The 21245-nt window shown below is 42.2% G+C and overlaps 1 protein-coding gene across 8 annotated transcripts in view; it reads left to right on the forward strand.

Moving 5' to 3' along the window:
* Positions 1 to 21245, forward strand: part of adgrb1a (adhesion G protein-coupled receptor B1a) — a 157533-nt gene that overhangs the window by 37625 nt on the left and 98663 nt on the right. For all 8 annotated transcript variants that reach the window (XM_034610911.1, XM_034610908.1, XM_034610914.1 and 5 more), the window contains exon 2: positions 11294 to 12242. In XM_034610911.1, coding sequence (XP_034466802.1) covers positions 11507 to 12242 — 736 coding nt within the window. In that variant the 5' untranslated portion in view covers positions 11294 to 11506. The remainder of the gene's footprint in view (positions 1 to 11293; positions 12243 to 21245) is intronic.

A 21245-nucleotide genomic window follows, 5' to 3' on the forward strand; every position in this document is an offset into this window, starting at 1 on the left:
CACTCTGTGGCAGATTTAATATAATGGACTGTGGGAGCAGGCTGGTTAGAAAAACAGATTTGCGCTGGGCTGTAATAAAAATCAGTCCTAATCAAATTCTTCAAATATGATTTCAGGGTCCCTCGCGGATGCATATTTTTAACATTAGGAGGAGAAATAAAGGAACTGCTTGTATTCCAGCTGACTCTAGCACTTTGAGTTCACATTTTCCAGACTTTCAAAGGTTTGTGTAAAATGTATTTTACAGTTGGAAGGAGCAGGAGTAGCATGTTAAAGCTTTGTGGCGTGTGATGTCCTCTTTCAGTCGTAATCCCCTTCCCTTTGTGCAAACACATAGCTTTTTCTGATGAACTCATTTTCATCTGAATGTGATCTGGCTTGATTTGATTTGGTTTCCAGAGCAATTGCCTTTCATATCAATGCGATTACGTCATAAAACAAAGACGTCATTATGCAGAGACTTATGGTGCTGGTGGGGCAAAGAGGACCATCACATCGCCATCAGCAACATCCCTACTGAGGGATATGGGTATTAGGAAGGAGAGATACGCACACACACAGATGTACATTGTCATAGGTCACCTTAGACTTACATTCTCACACACACACAGACACACACACACACACACACACACACACACACACACACAGAGAGGGGCACATGCATTATGACTCTTCACTTTCTCTCCTGGCACTGGACATAGCACCACTGCGACTGCAACCATGAGTGTCTGAAGTGAGAATTCAACAAAGCCGAGGATCTGTTTATCGTTATCAGCTCATAAGTGTGTTTGTAAAACCCCTTGTGTTGTTTGTTCCATATCTGGCAAGACTGTAATCTGGGGTTACACATGTCATAAAATCTCCTCTCAGTTAAATCCAATTAAAGCTGTATTTAACTCTGGATCTACTTCAGCACAGCTGTGGCCTGTTGTGTATGAAATAATTGCTCTCCATGTCTCCGATTCTTTTTTTTCCGTTTCACACTCAAGGACAGAGCCCCGTGCAGCTGGAGTCGCACTGACAGTTTACTATACAGTAAAACTAATAATAGACATGTTCAATTACACTCATGTTGCTTTAGTGGCTCAAGTGTAACAGTGTTGTAAACAACGCCGACGTCTGACTGCTGTCCACGCCCGGCACTGGGGGCTTTGACTGATTCAGGCTGACAGCATCGCTATTTGCCTGCTCCACTAGCAGCCCAGCTTGAGGATGACAGCCTCAGTCTGCCGGCTGCTGTCTGTCCAACACTTTAGTCTGGAGCAGGATCTCTTGACAACACACTAATGAACTGATTGCCATGACATCTACTGTGGATATTCATGCTCCTCGGGGTCATATTACTGATGACTTTGGTGACCCCTTCAACATATGTCCTGCACCTTCCTCAGGTCAAAATACTGTAAATCTAATGGGAAGATTTCTATTAATCATGTATTCATTTAAAAGCAGGATTTACAGCTCTTAGTTTATATCCAACTGATTGGTTTGTAAAACAAAATCTAAAAGACAAATGCTTTTACAAGTTCTCTAAATAACCATCCGAACAGTTGCCATGTCCAGTAGGTGAGTGACAGTGCAGCCAGACTGATCCTGTCTGTACCTATAACTCACACATGTCAGCCCCCTGAGCCAGGAAGGTTTCTGTGTGTGTGTGTGGGGTGAGATTGGGGTCAGTGAGTGTGAGTCAGTGTTTGTAGGTTGCGTCACAATCCTTTGCAGAGGGCAGGGATGTGTTTAAGTATCTTTTACCTTGACTTTTTAATATTGTTTTCTATAATGATCTTGTCGGACACACTAGCTGATTTATTAGACTGACAACAAACGCACACGCAGACAAAGAACATAAACTGTACATGTGGGAATAGATTTATAATTTGACGTTAAACTAAATTTATTTATATGTATCGTGGGTTATTTTTTGAATTCACATCTACAGTTTATTACTATATCCTAAGTCATTTCTTATTATTAAACATTCCTCCCTTTTACTGGAGTAGTTTCCATTGAAATGTAATGTTTATGTGAATAGGTTTTTATGTGTGTGCGTGTGTGTGTGTGTGTGTGTGTGTGTGTGTGTGTGTGTGTGTGTGTGTGTGTGTGTGTGTGTGTGTGTGTGTGAGCGTGTGTGTGCAGGCGTAAGAAATGCCTTCCCTCTGCTTATTAGAAAGGCTCTGACATTTACCACAGTAAACACATTTATCAGCAGAGACAGATGATTATCTGTTTAATTTTGCAGCCTGCTGAGACGTTGCAGATTTTTGTCGTTGCTGTCACCAGGGCGGAGGTGTAGTGAAGCCGCAGCAGTTTGTCTTCGCTCAGAGCAACTTAGAAATCCATTCACATAATTTGTAAACGTGTGGTACTGATGGAATTGAAGTCAATTTTCTTGCAATAGAATATTGCCATGCAGGACTGCATTGGACATAATCCCTAACCCTTGAAAAAGATATAATATTGAATACTGAGCAGAAAATCTATATGTTTTCAACACAGCTAAATGCACTGCTTATGCTACGCACTTTCAGAGCTACCTTTCAACCCTACATGTGCTGAATTGAGTTTTGATATGAATTGAAGTAAAGAATTCTGACATTATTTCAGTAAATATTTGTGTAAGGAGGTGATCTTCAAATCCTAACCCATTACGACCTGAGAAGCCCTTTACAGAAGCATTGTAAAAACGTCAGCGTTGTTTTAGAACAACCTCTTAAAACCTCAGAGGGTTCTGAAAAGCTCGGAGTTTACTTGAAACTTTATCTCTCTGGAGCAGAGAAACATGAAATAGAAACCATGTTTGAGACTGTAAACGTTTGGCTTTTATTGTAATTCTTCTACTTTGACTTAGAAGCTTGGTGTGGCTGGAAACATACATATATATGTGTGTGAACACAATCACATGCCGACTGAAGGAGCCAGGAATAGAACCCCAGACTTGCCCTTCATCACCCCTGAAGTAGCTTCTGCTTTAGTGTTATTAATGATTCTAGGAGATTGTATAACATTGGTCCTGTGATCATTGTGGAAAGTGATGATTTACTATATATATATTTCAATCAGGAGGGACTTTGATTCGATGTTTTAACAACATTTATTGACATGCGCACAGAAAGTGATGTGAATGTTATAGGCGTTTTAGACCCCTTTGGGATGTCATCAGGATTAGGAGGGGGTTAAGCAGAACGTAGTACAGGAATCCCCCCCCCCCCAGGGTCTAGACACTGGTGGTGGTTGAGGATCCAGATAAGGTAATGATGATTCTGCTGAAGACTGGAGGAGATTGGGGTGGAGGTGGGTTACGCGTGTCACTGAATGACGGCTGACTGCGGAAGAGAGGAGAAGGGATTTAAAGTTTGACAGCAGCCGCATGATTGGCTGGAAGAGACTATGGCATAATCTGATTGGCCCTTTAGAAACGCCCACAATCAGCTGATCAATAAGTATAGAGAGAGAGCGAGAGAGAGATTGATTGAAAGTCCTCCTGACTGAACTTACGCTGAGCTTCATATAAACATGCAAATATAATAGATTCCTTCTCATCTTCCATCATTGTGTCTCTTCCATCTCTTGTCCTGTGTTCCTACTTTCTCACCTGATTCTATATACGTGGAGAGATCCGTCTCCATGATCAATATCCACTGACACAAACTGCTGTAACTGATGTCCCTGCCAAACTAGTTTGCATGAGAAAGAATTGGAAGTCGCAGAGGAGCAATTCTACACAATTTGTAGTTCAGAGAAGAGGAAATCTGTGTGTGTCTCACAGTCCCGTGGCTTTTTGGCTCCTCGTTTACGCAGCAGCTCCCTGTGTTACTCTGTTAATCAGCCTGTAATTCCTGTGCTGCCGATGTGAGAAGACGATGCTCCATGCGACTCTATCATTTTCTCATCAGTGCCCTCTTTGTCTGTGCCTCTTTCTCTCCAGCTTCCTCTACATGGCTGTCTGAGGGACTGTTGCTTCTCTTTGATTGGCCCATTGTTCTGACTCACTTGCAGAGCCAGCCTGTTGGGCATGTTTACATGGATTCATGCTTCTGGGCTGCTGGCTAATGCAACACCTTTGTTCTTTTAATTGCTTGCTGTTCCAGCCACAGGCTGAAAGGAATGAATAATTCCACAGCTACAGAATACTAAAATTTCCACTCAGTGAAGAACTTCTTACTCTGAATACAAAATGTGCCCAGGCGGCATGCTGTATGCCTAAGATGTCATGTGAACAAGGCTTTCCACATGAGAGCAGTTCAACACTTGATGAAAGTGGAGCTGCTGCCATGTGAAAATCTCATCTGGCAAAATGTATTATTTTAATTTAAAATAATACTAAAATCAATTAAAATGTTAACAAATTAATTTAGTTAACCATTTATTATTATATTCACTTTGAGAAGCCGATTTTAAAACAACATACATCATCAATCCCCCATCCGTCCATCATCTATACTGCTAATCCTTGTTGGGGGGAGCTGGAGCCAATTCTAGCAAACATTGGGCGAGAGGCAGGGTATACCCTGTATCACAGTGTTACATTCAGACACAAACAACCATTCACATTTTACACCTACAGACAATCTAGAGATTCCACTGAATCTAATCCTCAATCTGCATGTCTTTAGTCTTCGGAGTATCCGGAGAGAGCCCACGCAGACACGGGTATCACACTCCACACATGCAGGCACCAGCCAAATCAGGATTCAAACCAGGAACCTTCTCGCTGTGAGCCAACACTGCGCTCCACCAGCAGCAGCAACAAACATCACAAATATGGCTCATGTTTGCATTTCACCTCTGCTAGATCACATTTACTAAATTGCTAAAGTCTTGGTTATTTTTTGTGATAAAGTTAATATAAATGTTATGTAAAAAAGACACAAATCATGAAAATAATCAAGAAAAAAAACAAATGAAACCATGTGTATTATATTGAGCTGATATTGCCAATTGATTTTAAACTCAGGTGATGCCACTTCAGCTACAATCCTGCAGCAGCAATATGAGCAAACAATGATCTGATTGCCTGCGAGCTGATATTGGAAGAAAGTAAGAAACAGTGCGGTACAAGAGGAGCATGTGAGGATATTGTCGAAATAACATTTTGTCGTGGATCCTTTCATATCTGAAATGAGTTAAGTCAACATTACCCTCCATAATAACATTGCACAGAGTCTGGTCCCTCATACATTAAGAGATACAAATTAAAACATGGTTTAAATATAGTCTCCATTTGTTTTGAAGAGCCGCCATTGATCCTCTACCCGGCAAATGTTTAGTGCGCTCACATCTTTAATCACCTCACCGCTGAAAGGTTTTCCGCGGCGCCGCTGTCTTCTGATGCACACGGAGATTGTGTTGTTCAATCTTTTAACTCACATTGCTCCGCCATTTTGGATAAAGTGGCTCCTATTAAAATGCCATTTACCCCCTCCGCCAATTCATCATTAACTCATTCATGTGGTTAAATGAATCTATTTGTTGTTTCCAGTGTAAATGTCGGAGGGCAGAGTGACTGCTGTAATCCACTGGGCTTCATGTTCACTGGTTTTATTACAAGCACCTTTTAACTGGGCTTAACAACATGATTAAAGATGATCTTATTTTCCACCAGTAAACACAACCCCAAAGGCCCGTTCCGAACTAGAGCTAATAAAGTCGTCACTCCTGCACCTCCTGGTGTGCCTGTCTTATAATTTGATTATAATCTCATGGCTGGCATTACCCCCCCCCCCCCCCCCCCCCACACTTCTACTCCACTCATACATTTTGTCCTCTTTCTCAGCCATTTTCCTGCCATGACCTCACTGAGGCAGTGGGCTGTATGAAATCCTCCCTCCATTCCTGTTGATATTTCATCTATATCTGAAGACCGCCTTTGAGTCTGATGGTCCATGTCTGGTCTCTACTCAGACGGCATACCGATGTGGGGCCACTTCAGGCAACGATGAGGCACTTCTGGTCTTCTTGTGGCCCAAACAAAATGGATGTGAGCCTAAAGTTGCCCACTTGTAAAATAGCAAATGTCGCAAAAATACCCTTAAATAAATGTGGGCCTTTTTAGGCGAACATGCGGTGCTCTTAGAAAGGTGTAATCGGATGTGAACCTAAAGTGGCCCGTGTGGTAAATGGTGAATATGGCCTAAATAGCACAAGGCCTCCTTTGGCCCCTTAAGTTGACATTTGATATTGCTATAAATTACTAGTGGCCTAGATCTGGCAAAAAGGAGTGGACCCTTTTGCATCAGTAGAAATTAATTTAGCATGTTTAAGAAAGTCAGCCAAATACCAGGCAGGCACATAGCTTCACGTAACTGTTGCCTACTGTATATGTAAAATGACGACATTGGATAAATATATCCAATAGCCAATGCAAACATATGATCATTTCCTCTCCACAGTCGCCAGAGTGCTTGATCATTGTGGGAAAATTTTTTTTTTTAAATGAATCCTTTGATGATCATTTAGGTGCCCAGGCAAGCTATGACCATGGTAACAACAACTGTGTGACAGGAGCTTCACTCTGTTTAGGAATGGTTTGGCCAGCTGGCTGTTACTGCTGGCAAACATTCACATATACTGTATGAGTATGAATTTTTTGTAACATGCTTAATAAAGACAGACCATAGGCTCAATAAAAGGCCATATGAACTATCTGTCAAACATAAACCATCCCAAATAACAAACCTCAGGTGTGTGGGGACTAGGCTAGTTCAGCTTTTTCAAGACTTTCAACTGTTCCCAACTGGACCTGCAGAATAATTTAGCTTTTACAGAATGTAAACAATGAATATACCACTAAGAGTGGCACAAAAAAAATAATATAGTGAGCTTTGAAAGCTAATATTTTTAAGTCTCACAATATTCTCTGAGGTACAGTTTTACCTATTTCACAGCACCCACTGACATCTGCCCGTTCTATGTTCAAAGTATCTTTATAGTGAAAATGACACAAGGGGAGAAACTCAGTTCAATCCACAGTGTTCATTCGCTGAGGGTTTTTCCTGTTCGGGGGCCTTGTGAGTGCAGGCACCGAGATAATGAACGATCATATTAAAACGCCAAAGGTCGGCCAGATTAATTAATTGACCATGAGACAAAACTCAGCATGTTCAGGAGACTTCTGTTCCTGTGTGAAACTGCTGCTCAGTGTTTCCCTGTTTTGACTCTGACTGTGAAACAACTTTAACCATTTTATTGTTTATTATTGTAACCATGATGTTGAATGACTTGTAACTTAAGGAAATACTTATTTCAATGCAAACCATAGTTTAGCTATCGTTAGCATGATGGTAAAGTTGCATTACCTCTGCCTCTGGTAGACTTCTCTTAATGATGATGATGAAGATCTGGCACACTTGCCACTGGTGCCCTCATATGGGGTAGTGACAAATAACCTATGTGGATATATACACACCTACATTCTGTATTACATCAATCGGAGAGAAATTGTGATGACCAAAACACAGAATCTGATTCGGTAGCAAATATCTCACAATACAATGAAAGATATTCAGTTCCAAAGTTCCAAAGTTTACTTGCCACAAATGACGAGATGAACAAAAAACTTTCTGTGTCAAAACTCAAGATCACAAATGCACTTCAAAGTTAAAAAAAGCCAACAGGCAGAGGTCACACGAGAGGAAATACTCAGACAATACGAAAATGGCTGGACAGCTATACTGACAAAACAAACACAAACCCTGAACAGACTTCTTTCAACGATAAAAAAAAGGAAATACGCTTTCATATAATTCAGATTCAAATTTTACACGTATTTGCGTTTACGTATGCCGTCCCTGGCACCCCCCTGCACTACTTAGAAAAGACCAAACGATAAAATCCTGTAGCCCTTGGCTCTTAAAAGCCTTTGGAAACCCTCGATGCAACATGTGTCAGGAAGATTCAAAGAGGTGCATTGATTAATCGTCAAAGAACATCAAGTTTAATCTTCAGGTCGGATTTTACTACGCTGTGCAGCTGTGGCTCAAATCTCTTCTTTCACTGCCATATCCTATTCTCCTGTGCTGCAAAGTAGATGAAAGTGTTTTAATAGCTGCTCTCTGTCTGTTAGCCCCTCAAACACAAAGATCGATAGAGGACTGTGGGGATGTGTGTGTGTGTGTGTGTTTCGGGGTTGGAGGTAGGGACCGGTGCTCTGTGTTAATAATGAGGGGAGGCTTGCCATGAACAGGAAGCTCCAGCAGAGCGCTGCGTGCAGGCTGATCAGACTACCTCACGGCAGGTTAGGAGGAGGAGGGTGGGGTTGGTTGATTGTGTGTGTCTGTCTGTGTCTGTGTGTGTGTGTGTGATAGATGAGGCGAAGCTGTCAATAAAGGGCAGCCGTTTATCCTCTGTTAAAGCTCTATTCCTTTCATTACTGTCAGACTTGTCTGGTGAAAGAGGCCTGGGTAGTTTTCCCTGGACGCTGTTTGGTACGAGGTGAAGTTACAAGCTGCCAGGATGAGGCGGAGTGAGATATGATCCATGCTGAGATAATACGAGACAAAACGAATCGCTGTGCCATAAGAGAAAAGCCTTGTGGTGGCAAATTATATTAAGTTGGTTTTGAGAATTGTCACAGTTGAATCAAACCAGGGGTTATTTTTGGCCTCACAAACGGGGCGTTTCGTTGTTTTAAGGAAAATGTCTTTTCCACATTCCCCTGGAGCCTTGACTGGACACTGGGGGCAGGTTGGCCATTATCAACATGTCAATTCAATAACTGATTTATTCAACTTTTGTACAGTACTGAAGTTTAGGACTGAAAATTGCAAATTAATCTTTAAAACATTTACTCAGTGCTTCCTACATGATATTTAACCATAAACTTAGAAATGTACAGATCACGGGTATATACAGCTGATGTTTTGCAGTCCCAAATTTACTATGGCCTTGAGAATCTATGGTTCATGCGAAAATGTATTTTATGGTCATGCAGAATAAATGAATCACAGGTCCATGCATTCAAACAACCAGTGTCGCACTTGATAGAGAACCAGGTCTGAACCATGTACGTATCCGACATCCATTGTCTGTTATTTACATCCAGTTCATGTAAAACAGGAGTGTTTGTAGATTCTCATAATTTACATTCAGATCAAGTCACTGTCCAACATCAGCCCTTTTGTGTCTTGAGATAATGTATGTTGGGATTCGACTTGAAGTAAACTTGGCTCAGAGACAGTCAAACAGTGCGAACTGGGGGGAAAAACACTACAAATGAGTGGCTCAGTGTCAGCTTAAAACAAACCGGTGTTTATTGTTAACATGTGATGTGAGTGCAGGTCATAGGGGGAGTGAGGAGGGAGGACATGCAGCAGGGTAAACTGGCACTGAACGTAGCGGAAACTGACAGCTCGTGCATGCACGTATTGGGGGAAATATTTACCAAATTAAGTGACATGAGCAAAATTAGGTCGTTTCCGATACATTTTCGGTTAATTGCCCCGCCCTAATGTTTGGGGTTTGCTCTGCGATGCCAGGCTAATCACAATGTACCTGTTGTGTGGTCCTCTGTGGGCTGTGAGGGATTGAAGCTTTCTCATGTTGATTAAAGTTTGCTTTGTCAAGTTTGTTTAGAAAGGAAACTTCATTCTGTTGTGCAGCAGTGCAGCACACCTTTGTTTAAGTTGTTTTATTGGTTCTGAAGGCTTATTTTATTGGTTTCTGCCAATATATATTTTACTTCAGTCTCCCAACACCCACACACACTGACAGGCCTTGACAACTGGGTTTCTCCATCAGAAATCTATGTCACAGAACTGGATCAGCTGGTCCCTTTTGTCAGAGTTAAGGCCACATTTGTCTTGTTGCCACTAGAATTTGTGTCCAGGTGTGTCTCAGTCTGGAAACCTGAATCAAAGACTGTCTTTGTATCGACATTAATTTAAATATCAAAAGCCTCAGGAAGTCAGTGATGTCTTTGGGCACTAACCTCAACACTTACATCCGTTTCAAATGAAAATGGTGGACATGGAGAAAAATGTAACAATCATTTGGAGATATGTTTCGAACCACATATGTGATTTCAATTTTTAGCTTGGTTTGGGCTCCTTTCATGTGATATTTCTTTATTCTACTTTATTCTTTAACCACATCACACACTTTGAGACTGTTCCACGTAATCTTCTTTTGAAGAATTATTTAATAACAAATGTAATATTATTTCATTACCATTCACTGAGCCTCCCCTGAAAGCATTTGGTGTCCCATCGGTTGGAGTCCCTCCCACTTTGAGAAAACCACTGTTCTATTCTATTTGAAATTATATTCTATATAGGAAACAAATCACACATCATTCTAAAGTCATTTTTCTTCTCATATTAACTCAAATCTCTGCAAGCACATCATTATAAGCCACATCTTTTCATTTTGATCAGTAATATACAACAAATGTATTTGTTTCCCAGAGCTTCTGTCAGTTTAACGCCGTATTGTGTACGACTGAAAGTAATGGGACATTCTGCTTCTCAATAAATTCTGTTACTATTCAGTGCGACTTCAATATTGTCATTCTTAGTGCGGCGGACTTAACACCTTTTGTCTTTCATTCAATGACGTTAACAATGTACGACAATCTCCCTAAACTGCACTTGCTTTAGTCAATGTGCTCATCTGCAACCATACAAATATCACTTCAAGAGGCAAATATAACGAGTGCACTGTATACGAATGAGCTTGTTTACCATCCAGAAACTATTTTCCACATCACAAATTTTCAAATAAAGTCAAATTGATTTAAATAATTTAAAACGTCAAAGCTACTCAAGGAAGGTGAAGTGTCATAGAAGCAATTTGCCAAAAAGTGAAATATGCATTTATCAGCTTTTTATTTTGTATTTGAACACATCACATCAGCTAATTAATTTTTGGACAGGACTGATGTACCTGGAACCACTGTCCATGGCTCTAATAAAGTGCCGTAATGAATGACTGCAGGTGTTTCCTTTTTTGTAAATAATAGTCTTATAATTGGACAAATTAATGAACTGGCAGATAAAATATGCAAGCAGTCGAGTGCTGAAAGCAGTGGTCTCTCAGGGAGAGACCAATCTGAACTCGTGTAATGAAGAAAAACTAACTTGACTAAATCACCGGCTCCCTCTCTCTATCTGCTTCTATTAGAGTTGCTGTTCTTCTCCGGGGCTCGAGTCACTGCAGTAGCTCTCAGCTTACAGCACCAACAATAACAGTTGAAAGAGATTTCTCATTGTGGAGATAAACAGAATCAGTGTAATCCCATTCCGTTGTCTGATCAGATACAAAGTGTAATTCATATCTTGTCTCTTCCATTTCACAGGTTCGTTCAGAATCTCGAGGTCGACTGATGCAGCCATGGGCCGATCGCTGGATCTTTGAGAGCAACTGTTGTCTCCTTCCTCCTCCACCGCGTCCCTTTCTTCTTCCCTCTCCCCCTCCCCTGCCTTTTTTTGCACTACACAGCTTTTAGTTGAGCACTGCTGAAAACAGGCATCAACCTATCGTACGTTCTCCTTCCCTTTACCTGCAAACCATGGCAAGAATTCTCTCTCAGATTTGTGGCCAAGCAAGATGGCCTCTCCCAGTGATACTCCTGTATTTTGCCCCTCTGTTGCTGATGGATGGTTGGTGTCATGCAGCTCCCTCTGGCCCAGAGTCAGACTCATGTTCCACCTTAGTCCAGAACCGTTTCTTCGGTTTCTTCCTGTCATCGTCAGTGTTCCCCAGCATGCCTTGCTCCTGGACCCTGCAGAACCCTGATCCGAGGCGCTACACAATCTTCATTAAGGTGACCAAACCTACAGGGGACTGCGTGCCATCACAGCTACGCACCTTCCAGTACGACTCCTTCCTAGAAACCACGCGCACTTACCTGGGCATGGAGAGCTTTGACGAGGTGGTGAAGCTTTGTGATTCCTCTGCTCCAGTGGCCTTCCTGGAGGCCGGAAAGCAGTTCCTCCAAATGAGGAAGGGACCTCTCAAGGTGGCCACAGCCATTTCTGCCGGTGACAGGGATTTCAAAACAGAATACCTGGTAGTGGGCAAGCGCAACCCCAGCATGGCAGCCTGTCAGATGCTGTGCCAGTGGCTGGAGGACTGTCTGGCCTCCAGCACATCTAACAGGCCCTGTGGCATCATGCAGACCCCATGTTTGTGCTGGGAGCCACCACCGCAGCTCAGTGAGGGGGATAGCTGTTATCACAATGGAGTTTACCTGGAAAACTGTTTACCCAGCGTGAAAGAGAGTGGAAAAGATGCCGAGATAAATGGTGAGTTGAAACGCTTTTTCCATTTGTTTAACTAAAAAAAAATGTTTTTCTTCGTAAGAGGATTAATTCGCTGTTCATACATCAACTGCAAAGTTAAACAATTATCTCTGGTTCACTGTAAAGCTACAGGCAAAGACAAGTCATGCTTCCAATGGGTAAAACAGATTTATCTTTTTGTTTTGTCTGACCTCAAGGTCACCTCGGAGTTTTGCATGTGCCAAGAAAAAAAACGAAAGAGAAATAGCATCTTCAGCAGCAATTAGGGGTAAAAATGTTTGTGATTTGTAAAAAAGTGAGGATAGTTGTGTGAAATTGCTGCAAAAGCAAGTGGTGTGCTTTGGCTGGAGTAGAGGGGGAAAAGGGACGGAGAGGGAAATGGAAGGTGTAGGATTTCAGCAAATGAAAGCAAGCTCTGTGACCTTGCAAGGTCGGCACCATATTCTGCCCATCTGCCGTCCAGGGAGGGACACTCGATCGGAATCCGGGAAGCCAGTCGAAACAAAGGAGAATCAAGTGCTGATATTTGATAGCTTTGGGGATTCTCAGAGCAGGGGGGGGTGATGAGGTAAGGGGAGACAATAGAGGAAGATAGGAGGAGAGAGGCAGAAATAAGATGGGATAAGGGCCTGTGGCTTGATGTCTAATTGTCTGCTGCTGGATCCCGGTTCTCCTTCCCTCGGCAGACAGGATGTGGCCTGACATCTCTATCCTGGCTCCGTCAGGACTATGGCCAGAGGGATGGAACATTACTCGGCTCCCCTTTCTCCCCCTAACCTTTCCACCATCTATCTCTTCCTTGTTCCTCTGCTTCTGTCAGTCGCTTCCCATAATCAGCCTCTGGTCCTATTCTCTCGGTCCTCCTCCTCCTCTTCTTAGCCACCATCGCTGCCTCCCCATCTTTCCCTCCCCAGGCTGATAGTGGGCTGATACTGAGCCAGTCGTGGGAAGCCAGCCAAGCAGGCACGTTGCGGTGGGTATCTCCTGCCTGATCCTCCTCCAGTCTCCAGAGCGACTGATATCCCCTCACTGCCCGAGCCTCCTCTCCTCTAGTTATTGCACTTATGTAACTCAACAGTGGGTGTGGACTGGTTCTGCCTTAAGGTGTGAAAAAAATAAGAATTATACCATCCACTGAACGATGCATTATAGCTTATTCTTCTCCCTCCGTGTACTTAAAGTCACATGGGCAAAGTGTCTCCTCGATGATAATCCTGGGTTCAGAGTGATCGAGTGGCTGTGGAACCCCATGATGAGCTCAAATGGACGAGGCAGGCAGTCGGTGAATATTTGGCCGGATGGATGACTGGATGGATTGAATTGGTGGATGAAGAAAAAAGAGAGGCTGGGGAGATGTAATAGATTCTGTGTGGAAATAGGTTGGAGAGCCGGGTGGTTATGGCCTGCTGTGCGGTGCAGAGACGGGTGATAGTTGTGAGTGATGAATGAGGGGAATCCAGCAGATACAGAGACTGGCAGACGAGAATAAAGGAGAGTGAAGAGGCTAATAAGAGCTGAGAGAGCTGAGTTGTCTGATGTGGGACCATCTTGATGAGGATAGATGGTTGTTGCTTGTTTCAGGCAAGAAACAGCTGGACCGTTTCACTCCCTCTCTGCAGAGGGATTGAGGGTACAGCCCGGCAGCAAGGAAAGGCTAGGACAACGTCCAGGAGCACTGGAACTCTGGATCATGTCAAGCTGGTGGGACTAGATGGGGAGTTTCCTTGTCTGTGGTATGAGAGAACTCCCTTGTCTTTCCTCAACCTAAAGTATAAAAGTACAGGGGTGTCAGGTGCGTAATGTCTAAAATGAATTTGAATGATGTCATTCACTCAGTATGTCAGTTACTTTTCAAAAGCCAATCAAACACGTCAGGCCAGTGTAGCTGCGTATGATTACATGACTCAAGTGGAATAAACAGTGACAGGAGGCAAAATAAAAACACCGCCAGACTTGCCGCAATGACATTTTTCAGATTTAATATCTTGATGTGAATCATCCTCACTGGCACTCAGGTGGTTTGGATGCAACAGTTCTATCCATGTTTTTGAGCTTGAGTTGCAGCAATGTTTCTGCCTCTATTTTTCATGGATGTAGCCAGGTGGCTGGCTGGGAAGATGACGTCTCAACTCTTAATCCCGCCTATGAAGCTCTGACTTCTCCACAGTTTCTTCAACTGAGGAAGATGTTGTATTCACAAAGGTTACCTGTTTTACAAAGTGACTTCACTATTTGTCATTGTGAATTGTTCCCGTTAGGTTCCAGCTCACAAAAAGATACGAGCTGACAATGTGCAATGATGGCGTGGCAGTATCTCTGCATCTTCTCCATCAGTAGGGGAAGCCCTGTGTGCAGGTGGGGGTCATTATCAACTTTTATTAAGTGATACTAAATGGGACATTGTCCAGGTGATCTCTGGCATGACAGAGATGATGCAGCTTGCTTGTCGGCTTTGCAATGTCAATAGGTTCATCAATACGAAGCCCCTGCATTGATTCTGAAAGTGACCTTTTCACGTTTAAATGATGAAATAATGCATCACACAAAATGTATTAATATTACTCTGGTTTCAATGAAGTGTCTCGGAATAGCAGGAATCTGGGAAAATAAAAACAAATAATCCGGAAAGGTTATTGAATTATAAATATTAGCAGGAAACGGTTTCAGTAAGTTAATACATTGTGTATTAGAGACCACAGCTTTGTTTAACATTATTACGGCTCACTGTGTTCACCCCTGCGCTGTGTGAGAAATCGTTGAAGGCATATTAGATATTCAACGCCATTAGATGTCGCACTAACCACCACCATATCGAACCAAAACAAATGCTCCATCGGCCACACTCGGCCATTAAACAGGATATAGGTGCTGGACCCTGAACACACAACTGAACAAAGTTACCCTGTGTGCAGGTCAGACAAAAAACAATCCAGCTACACGCCACAGCAGAGACAAGGGCGAGAATTAGCATGTTCACCCACGTGTTTCACTTAAATCACTGATGATAAGATTTAGAGCCACTTCACTTCATAAATGTCCTGAGGGCACACATGCACTAACATGCACTAACAGCACACCCACACCATCCTCCAAACCAAGGAGTCGCTCGGATCACAACCAACACAGAGGAGGGAGTCACTTCACTCTCTCCTCTTGCCATCATTACTCCACTTTGTTGCTGCCTTCATGTTTTAAATCTATTTATATGACCTTCAGTCCTGCTTGTCACTAACAGCTTTCGCCTAATAACAAAGTGTGACAGGTCTGTTGCCATCACAGTCCCCATGTTGTGGAACTTTCTAATCATTACACATAGACTAAGTGTCTACTATCTTTTAAATCCTTCTTTAAACTTCGCGAAAGCTTTTACAAATGACATTGGCTTATTTACACTGACTAATCCTATTCATGATCTCATCTCTTTTATTGTTCTATTTTCCTCTGCTCATGGCCGTTTGTCTTATTCTCATTTTATTTGCCTGTCTGGTTTTATTTCTTCACTTTGTGACATTGTTAAGAAAAGTGCTGTGTAAATAAACTTCATTGTTAATATCATAACCTTAAGATGAGAGGACTGATGACGTAAGGGCTATGTTTGGAATGCTCCGACATTGAAATGGCCACGGTCAAAGGTTTTGAACAAATGATTGGCTGTTGGTAGCTTCAGTCCAGAAAATGCTGTCCATGAAAATCCATTGTGGCAGAATATGTTGGTGCATCTATGTGGGTGTGGGGAAATGTGTCATGACGCGCAGGGCAGAGCGGGGTAGTATTCATTTGTTGGCCCTCGGTGGACAGCAGGGGAGGCAGTGAGTGATTAAAGGGTGGATCAGAGGGATGTGAGGAGATGAGAAGGCTCATGACTCAATCTGAACAAAAGAGACACGATTGTGATAGCTTTAAAAAAAAGCAGCAGAAGTGACCAGCAGAGTAAACCTGAGGTGAAGGAGAGGAGATAAACTCGCCCACCGTGCCATCGGATTATCTGGGTCGTGACCTTGGTGGCATATTATGCAAACTCACTTTCAGCTTTTCAGTCATTTTCAAGCGTGAAATATGTAATAAAGCAGAAAAGCTTTGAAAATAACCAAACAAGGACACAGTGTCACGGACTTGAAAGCACTCCAAGACACAGAGAGGAGCCTCGGCCGTAAGCAGTGACGCCTCACAGCAGACAGCAGACAGCAGACCTGGATAAGAAATCGATTTGACTGTTATGGGGAGTCATTATGTGGAATTAGCATGTTCCTTACGTGTATGTATGCAACATATGAACCGAATTAATTGAAAACCCACATCAGCCATATGTGCAAATGTACATGTACGACGGTTTATCCCAATTTCGTTGGAAAATCTTGAGAGGTTTGCATTTATTTTCTGATTATGACTGCTATATCTTACACAGCCATCTTTCCCCTATATGATCTACAGTGCACCGGTCAGTTTTTCAAACACTTTCCCCATTGTCCCTGGGAATAATTCACGATTCTTGATGAAAATAAACCTTGTATCTTTAGGGAACAGATTGTCTATGAGTGTGTGAAATTTGGTGCTGCTTGATTGAATTTAAGGGAACTGTTTAGCCTTGGTGGAGGTCTGTGCTTCACCGAGTGCCATTCTTGTATCTAAATGAATCCATCATTATAAAGGCTTTGTCTTAGCACTCAGTCATGGGGCTGTATAGGACGGTCCTTTCCCCTGACCCAGTTCATGCTGGGATAGGACAAAGGATAAGTGGCTTTAGAATACGGATGGTTGGAGAGAAATGTACTTTCTGTCGGTTTGGCCCACCATGTATCTCTTGACTGTCATAGTTACAGGTGCTTGAGGAAACAAAGATGATCTTGTCATATCCACTTTTGACAACAACTCCCAACCCACCTTACTGAACACATATTTCATTTTATTTTTCTCTTTCACTTTTGTGAAATTGTGTTTATTGTTTTTTTATCCTCAGTTTTATTTTGCAGCTTCCAGTTTTCTCAAATCCTGATTCTTGGATGAAAGTGGAGCATCACACTACACTCAGAGTAGTGGCACCAATGCAGCTGTCAACAACAAATCTTTTATTTTGTCTGTGTTTTCACTTCTGAGTCAAACACGTCAGGGATACTGTCAAAACATGTGAAGCGTGACACATTTCACATTTATCGTACACGGGTTTAGCATTTAGGGAGATCTATTGGCAGAAATGAATATATTCTTTAATATTATGTTTTCATTAGTGTTTATTTAGCTTAAAATGAGCGCTTCATATCTATATGTGGAGCAGGTACAGTAGTCCAGAAGGGATAAACTAAACACTGGCTCTTGAGAGGACCTTTAGGTGTTTCTCTTAAATACTTGGGAAGGCTTGTACACCTTGGTCCTTTAATGAAATGATCAAAGCCAAACTCATGCTATTAAATTAGAACAAAACCCTTGAACATCATACATTTGTATCTGACAAGTATACGTCTAGATGGCATGGTGGTGCAGTGGTTAGCACTACTAGTTCACAATAAGAAGGTTCTGGGATTGAATTTGCTGGTCTGGGTTTTATCTGAGTAGCTTTCTCCTGCTTCATCCCACAGTGCAAAGATATGCAGCTTAGGTTAATTGGAGACTCTACATTTCCTGTAGGTGTAAATGTGAGCATGGTTGGCTTGTTGTCTGTATATGTCAGCCCTGTGATTTGTTGGCGACCTGTCCAGGATGCACCCCGCCTCTCACCCAATGTCAGCTGGGATTGGTTTCCTCTGCTTGATCTTTTGTTGCACCTATTGTAGCAAGAAACAGAATTCATGTTATTTGTGGACCTCATGTGACTCCCTGTATCGCAGCCTTTACTGTGGACTCAGTTAAGAGAGTGAGAAAGTGTGTGGATTTGATGATCAGAGAGTCACTACCAAAGCAATTTCTGAGTAGATTGATGAGTGTTGTCAGTCATTATTAGGCTCCACCAGCATGGCTCTCTAAAGGCCTCTACTTTTTTGCCATGTGTGACTCCAAAAATGTATCTGTGGACGTTTTTGCTTTGAGCTTTAACAATACTGCCTCCACTGACCACCAGGGACTCCCAGAAAAGTGTTGTCATACGTTATTTCATTACTTTGATCACACTCTGATCAAACCTGTCTCACATATTGAATGTGAAGGGAGGGTAAAGATACAAAGGACCAGACCCGCCCACAGTCCGAAACAATAAGAAAAAAGAAGCAGTACTTGTAAACCCTCCTGACTTGCAGTTTTCTCTCTTGCTGCTGGCAGCCGGCTGCAGATGAGGAAGATGAATGTGAGTGCAGTGTCTCCCTGCACGCCTCGGCGTGGCTGGACCACATTGTTGCTAAACTAAGGGATTTCCAACCTACCTCAACTCGGAGCACTGAGGAATCCTAAAGGAGGCTAATGCATTAGATACACTTTTATCACTATCATGCGTGGACGGACGCACACGCACACACACTGTATGCGTCTCTCGTGCACATGTGGTGAAATGTCACAGCAGAAAATGGCACGTACGCCGGTGCAACCACGCACTGGTCCCGCGTGACTGAATGTGGGTGGCTGACTGAGAGAAAGATTAAAGCTGATTTTGTGTGTGTGTATGTGTGTGTGTGTGTTGGTGTGGGGATAGTGAGGTGTGGTGTTCACCACAGGGGGCGCGTGTGAGCTGGAATACACTGAAAGAGAGATAGCAGTGAGAAGCTCCATGCTGGTGTAGAGGTCGCTCCGCCTGCAGGGAGCCCAGCAGTCTGTTTGGGAGGTTTTCATGCGGAGCGTTTTCTCTTAGGTTGGAGTCACACACACACACACACACACACACACACACACACACACACACACACACACACACACACACACACACACACACACGCTCTTACTTGTGAATGGTTTATCTCCCTCATAGAAGTGACTACAGTTATTACTGTTCAAATTAATGCAAATGAGTTGTCATCAATAAATTCAATTGGTTAATTTTGAGGGTTAAATAATTAATGATTAAAGTCCAGAACTGCATCATTAGTAAAACGTTTTAAAAATGGACATTTGGCATCATTACTGCTTCACTGCTGCGCTTTTTGTTAAAGGAACTGCCTGATTGACATACATCAAAAAGCATGAGGGGGGCTCTATAGACACAAGTGTGGGGTCAGACACCACGATTAAAGACATGCACTTGCTTTAGAAAGTATTCAGGCTCCCTCACCTGTTGTATAATTTGACATGGATTTAAAAAGAAAAAAAAATGAACTTCAGAAGGTTATGCAAAGCGTCAGCCTTATTATGATGGGGCGAAGGAGGAAGTCTAATAAATGTTTTATTGAGCATCAGAGTTTATCTGTGTAGGGAGGTCACGGTGAATGGATGGACATAACACTGGCCCCTGTATCGTACCTGTTTCAAACCATTAAATGTTGTTTATCTACATGACCACAATCATTGTGTGACCTTGACCGCATGTTAATTATTGTAATGAATGATGACAAAGATCCTCTTAGTATAATCGCTGTTTTAATGTAAACCACAATGTTTCCCTGAAACTAACCAGGTTTTTATCTGTGTTGTAACCTAACCAAACCTTCACCGTAGCATTATTACATCATAAACGGTTTAGTTCTTCACTTTTTTTCAGAAATGATTTTTTACGGTTATGATTTTTTACAATGATTTTGCCAGGGTCATATGGCAGCACCCGTCTTGGCTGGTGGGTTTCATGAAAAAGGCTGTTTAGATATTTTCTATTGAACAATGTTCATTATTGTCCTTACCACCTTAGATCGTACATACGCCACATTTCTACGAATTAATTATTGTGTATTTCTAAACCATCACAGTAAGTTTTGAAAAAAAAAATTAAGTCACGTTTTGTGAATAAGTTCTGCAATAGCGGATATTAATGACTCATCAAACGTCTCTGCCCCTGTACAGAAAAAGGACAATAAGAAGAAGCTGAATTGAAATAAAGATGACAACTATCCTAAAGGGAAAAACAATCTGAGGGACCTCTTTTTTTTCCATTTTTCTCTCATTGGTCGCCCTTTACATCAAGAATTGTCAATGAAACCAGAACACAGACATCAGATGATCTTTCACTTTGTCAATATATCCAATAGATTTTAGAATATATGCTAATATGGGTAAGAAATTGGACGATATCTGTTCAAAGCTGTATTTTTGCAGTCACTGTTAACATTAAGTATTATTGATGTGTCTGTCATTACCAGGTCTTGATGGTGTGATTCTCTTCATAGCTTATGTACTTCAAACACAATGAAACATCTCAATGAAGCATTTACAAAGGATTACACGTCCTTCATGCCGATGTGTCCTTGGGCAAGACCCTAAACCTGCACCTGACAGCTGCGCCCTCAGAGTGTGAATGATGTGTGATAGAAAAGTGCTGCATATAGACGAGCTGTATGAATGGGTGAGTGTGACCTGTAGTGTAAAGCACTTTAAGTGGTTGTTAAGACTAGAAAAGTGTTGTGTAAATGCATTCCATTTACCACGACTTGCTTTTCATGAAGCACAACCCGCAGGTCAAAGGTTTCACTTGTCTTCTGAAGTATCGCAACATCTTCCACATTATTTTTTACAGTCATGGTTTACAGTCAATAAATTCAACTGTCTTTGGTGATCCTCACATTGATATTAGGGGTTTTAAATGAAATGGGAGATATTTAATTTTAATTTGGTCATCCACTAGACTAGTTTTTCATCCACCCATCCATTCATCTATCCATCCCTTTTATTCTGCTTATAGAGGCTCAGTTTGTAGTCCAGTTGTCCTTCACCCATCATCATTTTCCAGCTTCTCCTGGAGGATCCTGATACGTTCCCAGGCCAGTTGGGGGCTATAATCCCTCCGGCATATTCAGGGCCTACACTCGGCCTCCTGCCAGTTGAATGTGCCTGAAAAACCTGTCATGAAAAGCATCCTAATCAGATGCCTGATCCACCACAAATGAGTCCTGACTCATGTAACTGCCTGATCAGAGGAATTTGATGGCATTTGTAGTTAAA

The sequence above is a fragment of the Hippoglossus hippoglossus genome, chromosome 16 (genome assembly GCF_009819705.1).
Source record: "Hippoglossus hippoglossus isolate fHipHip1 chromosome 16, fHipHip1.pri, whole genome shotgun sequence".
Classification (NCBI taxonomy): Eukaryota; Metazoa; Chordata; class Actinopteri; order Pleuronectiformes; family Pleuronectidae; genus Hippoglossus; species Hippoglossus hippoglossus.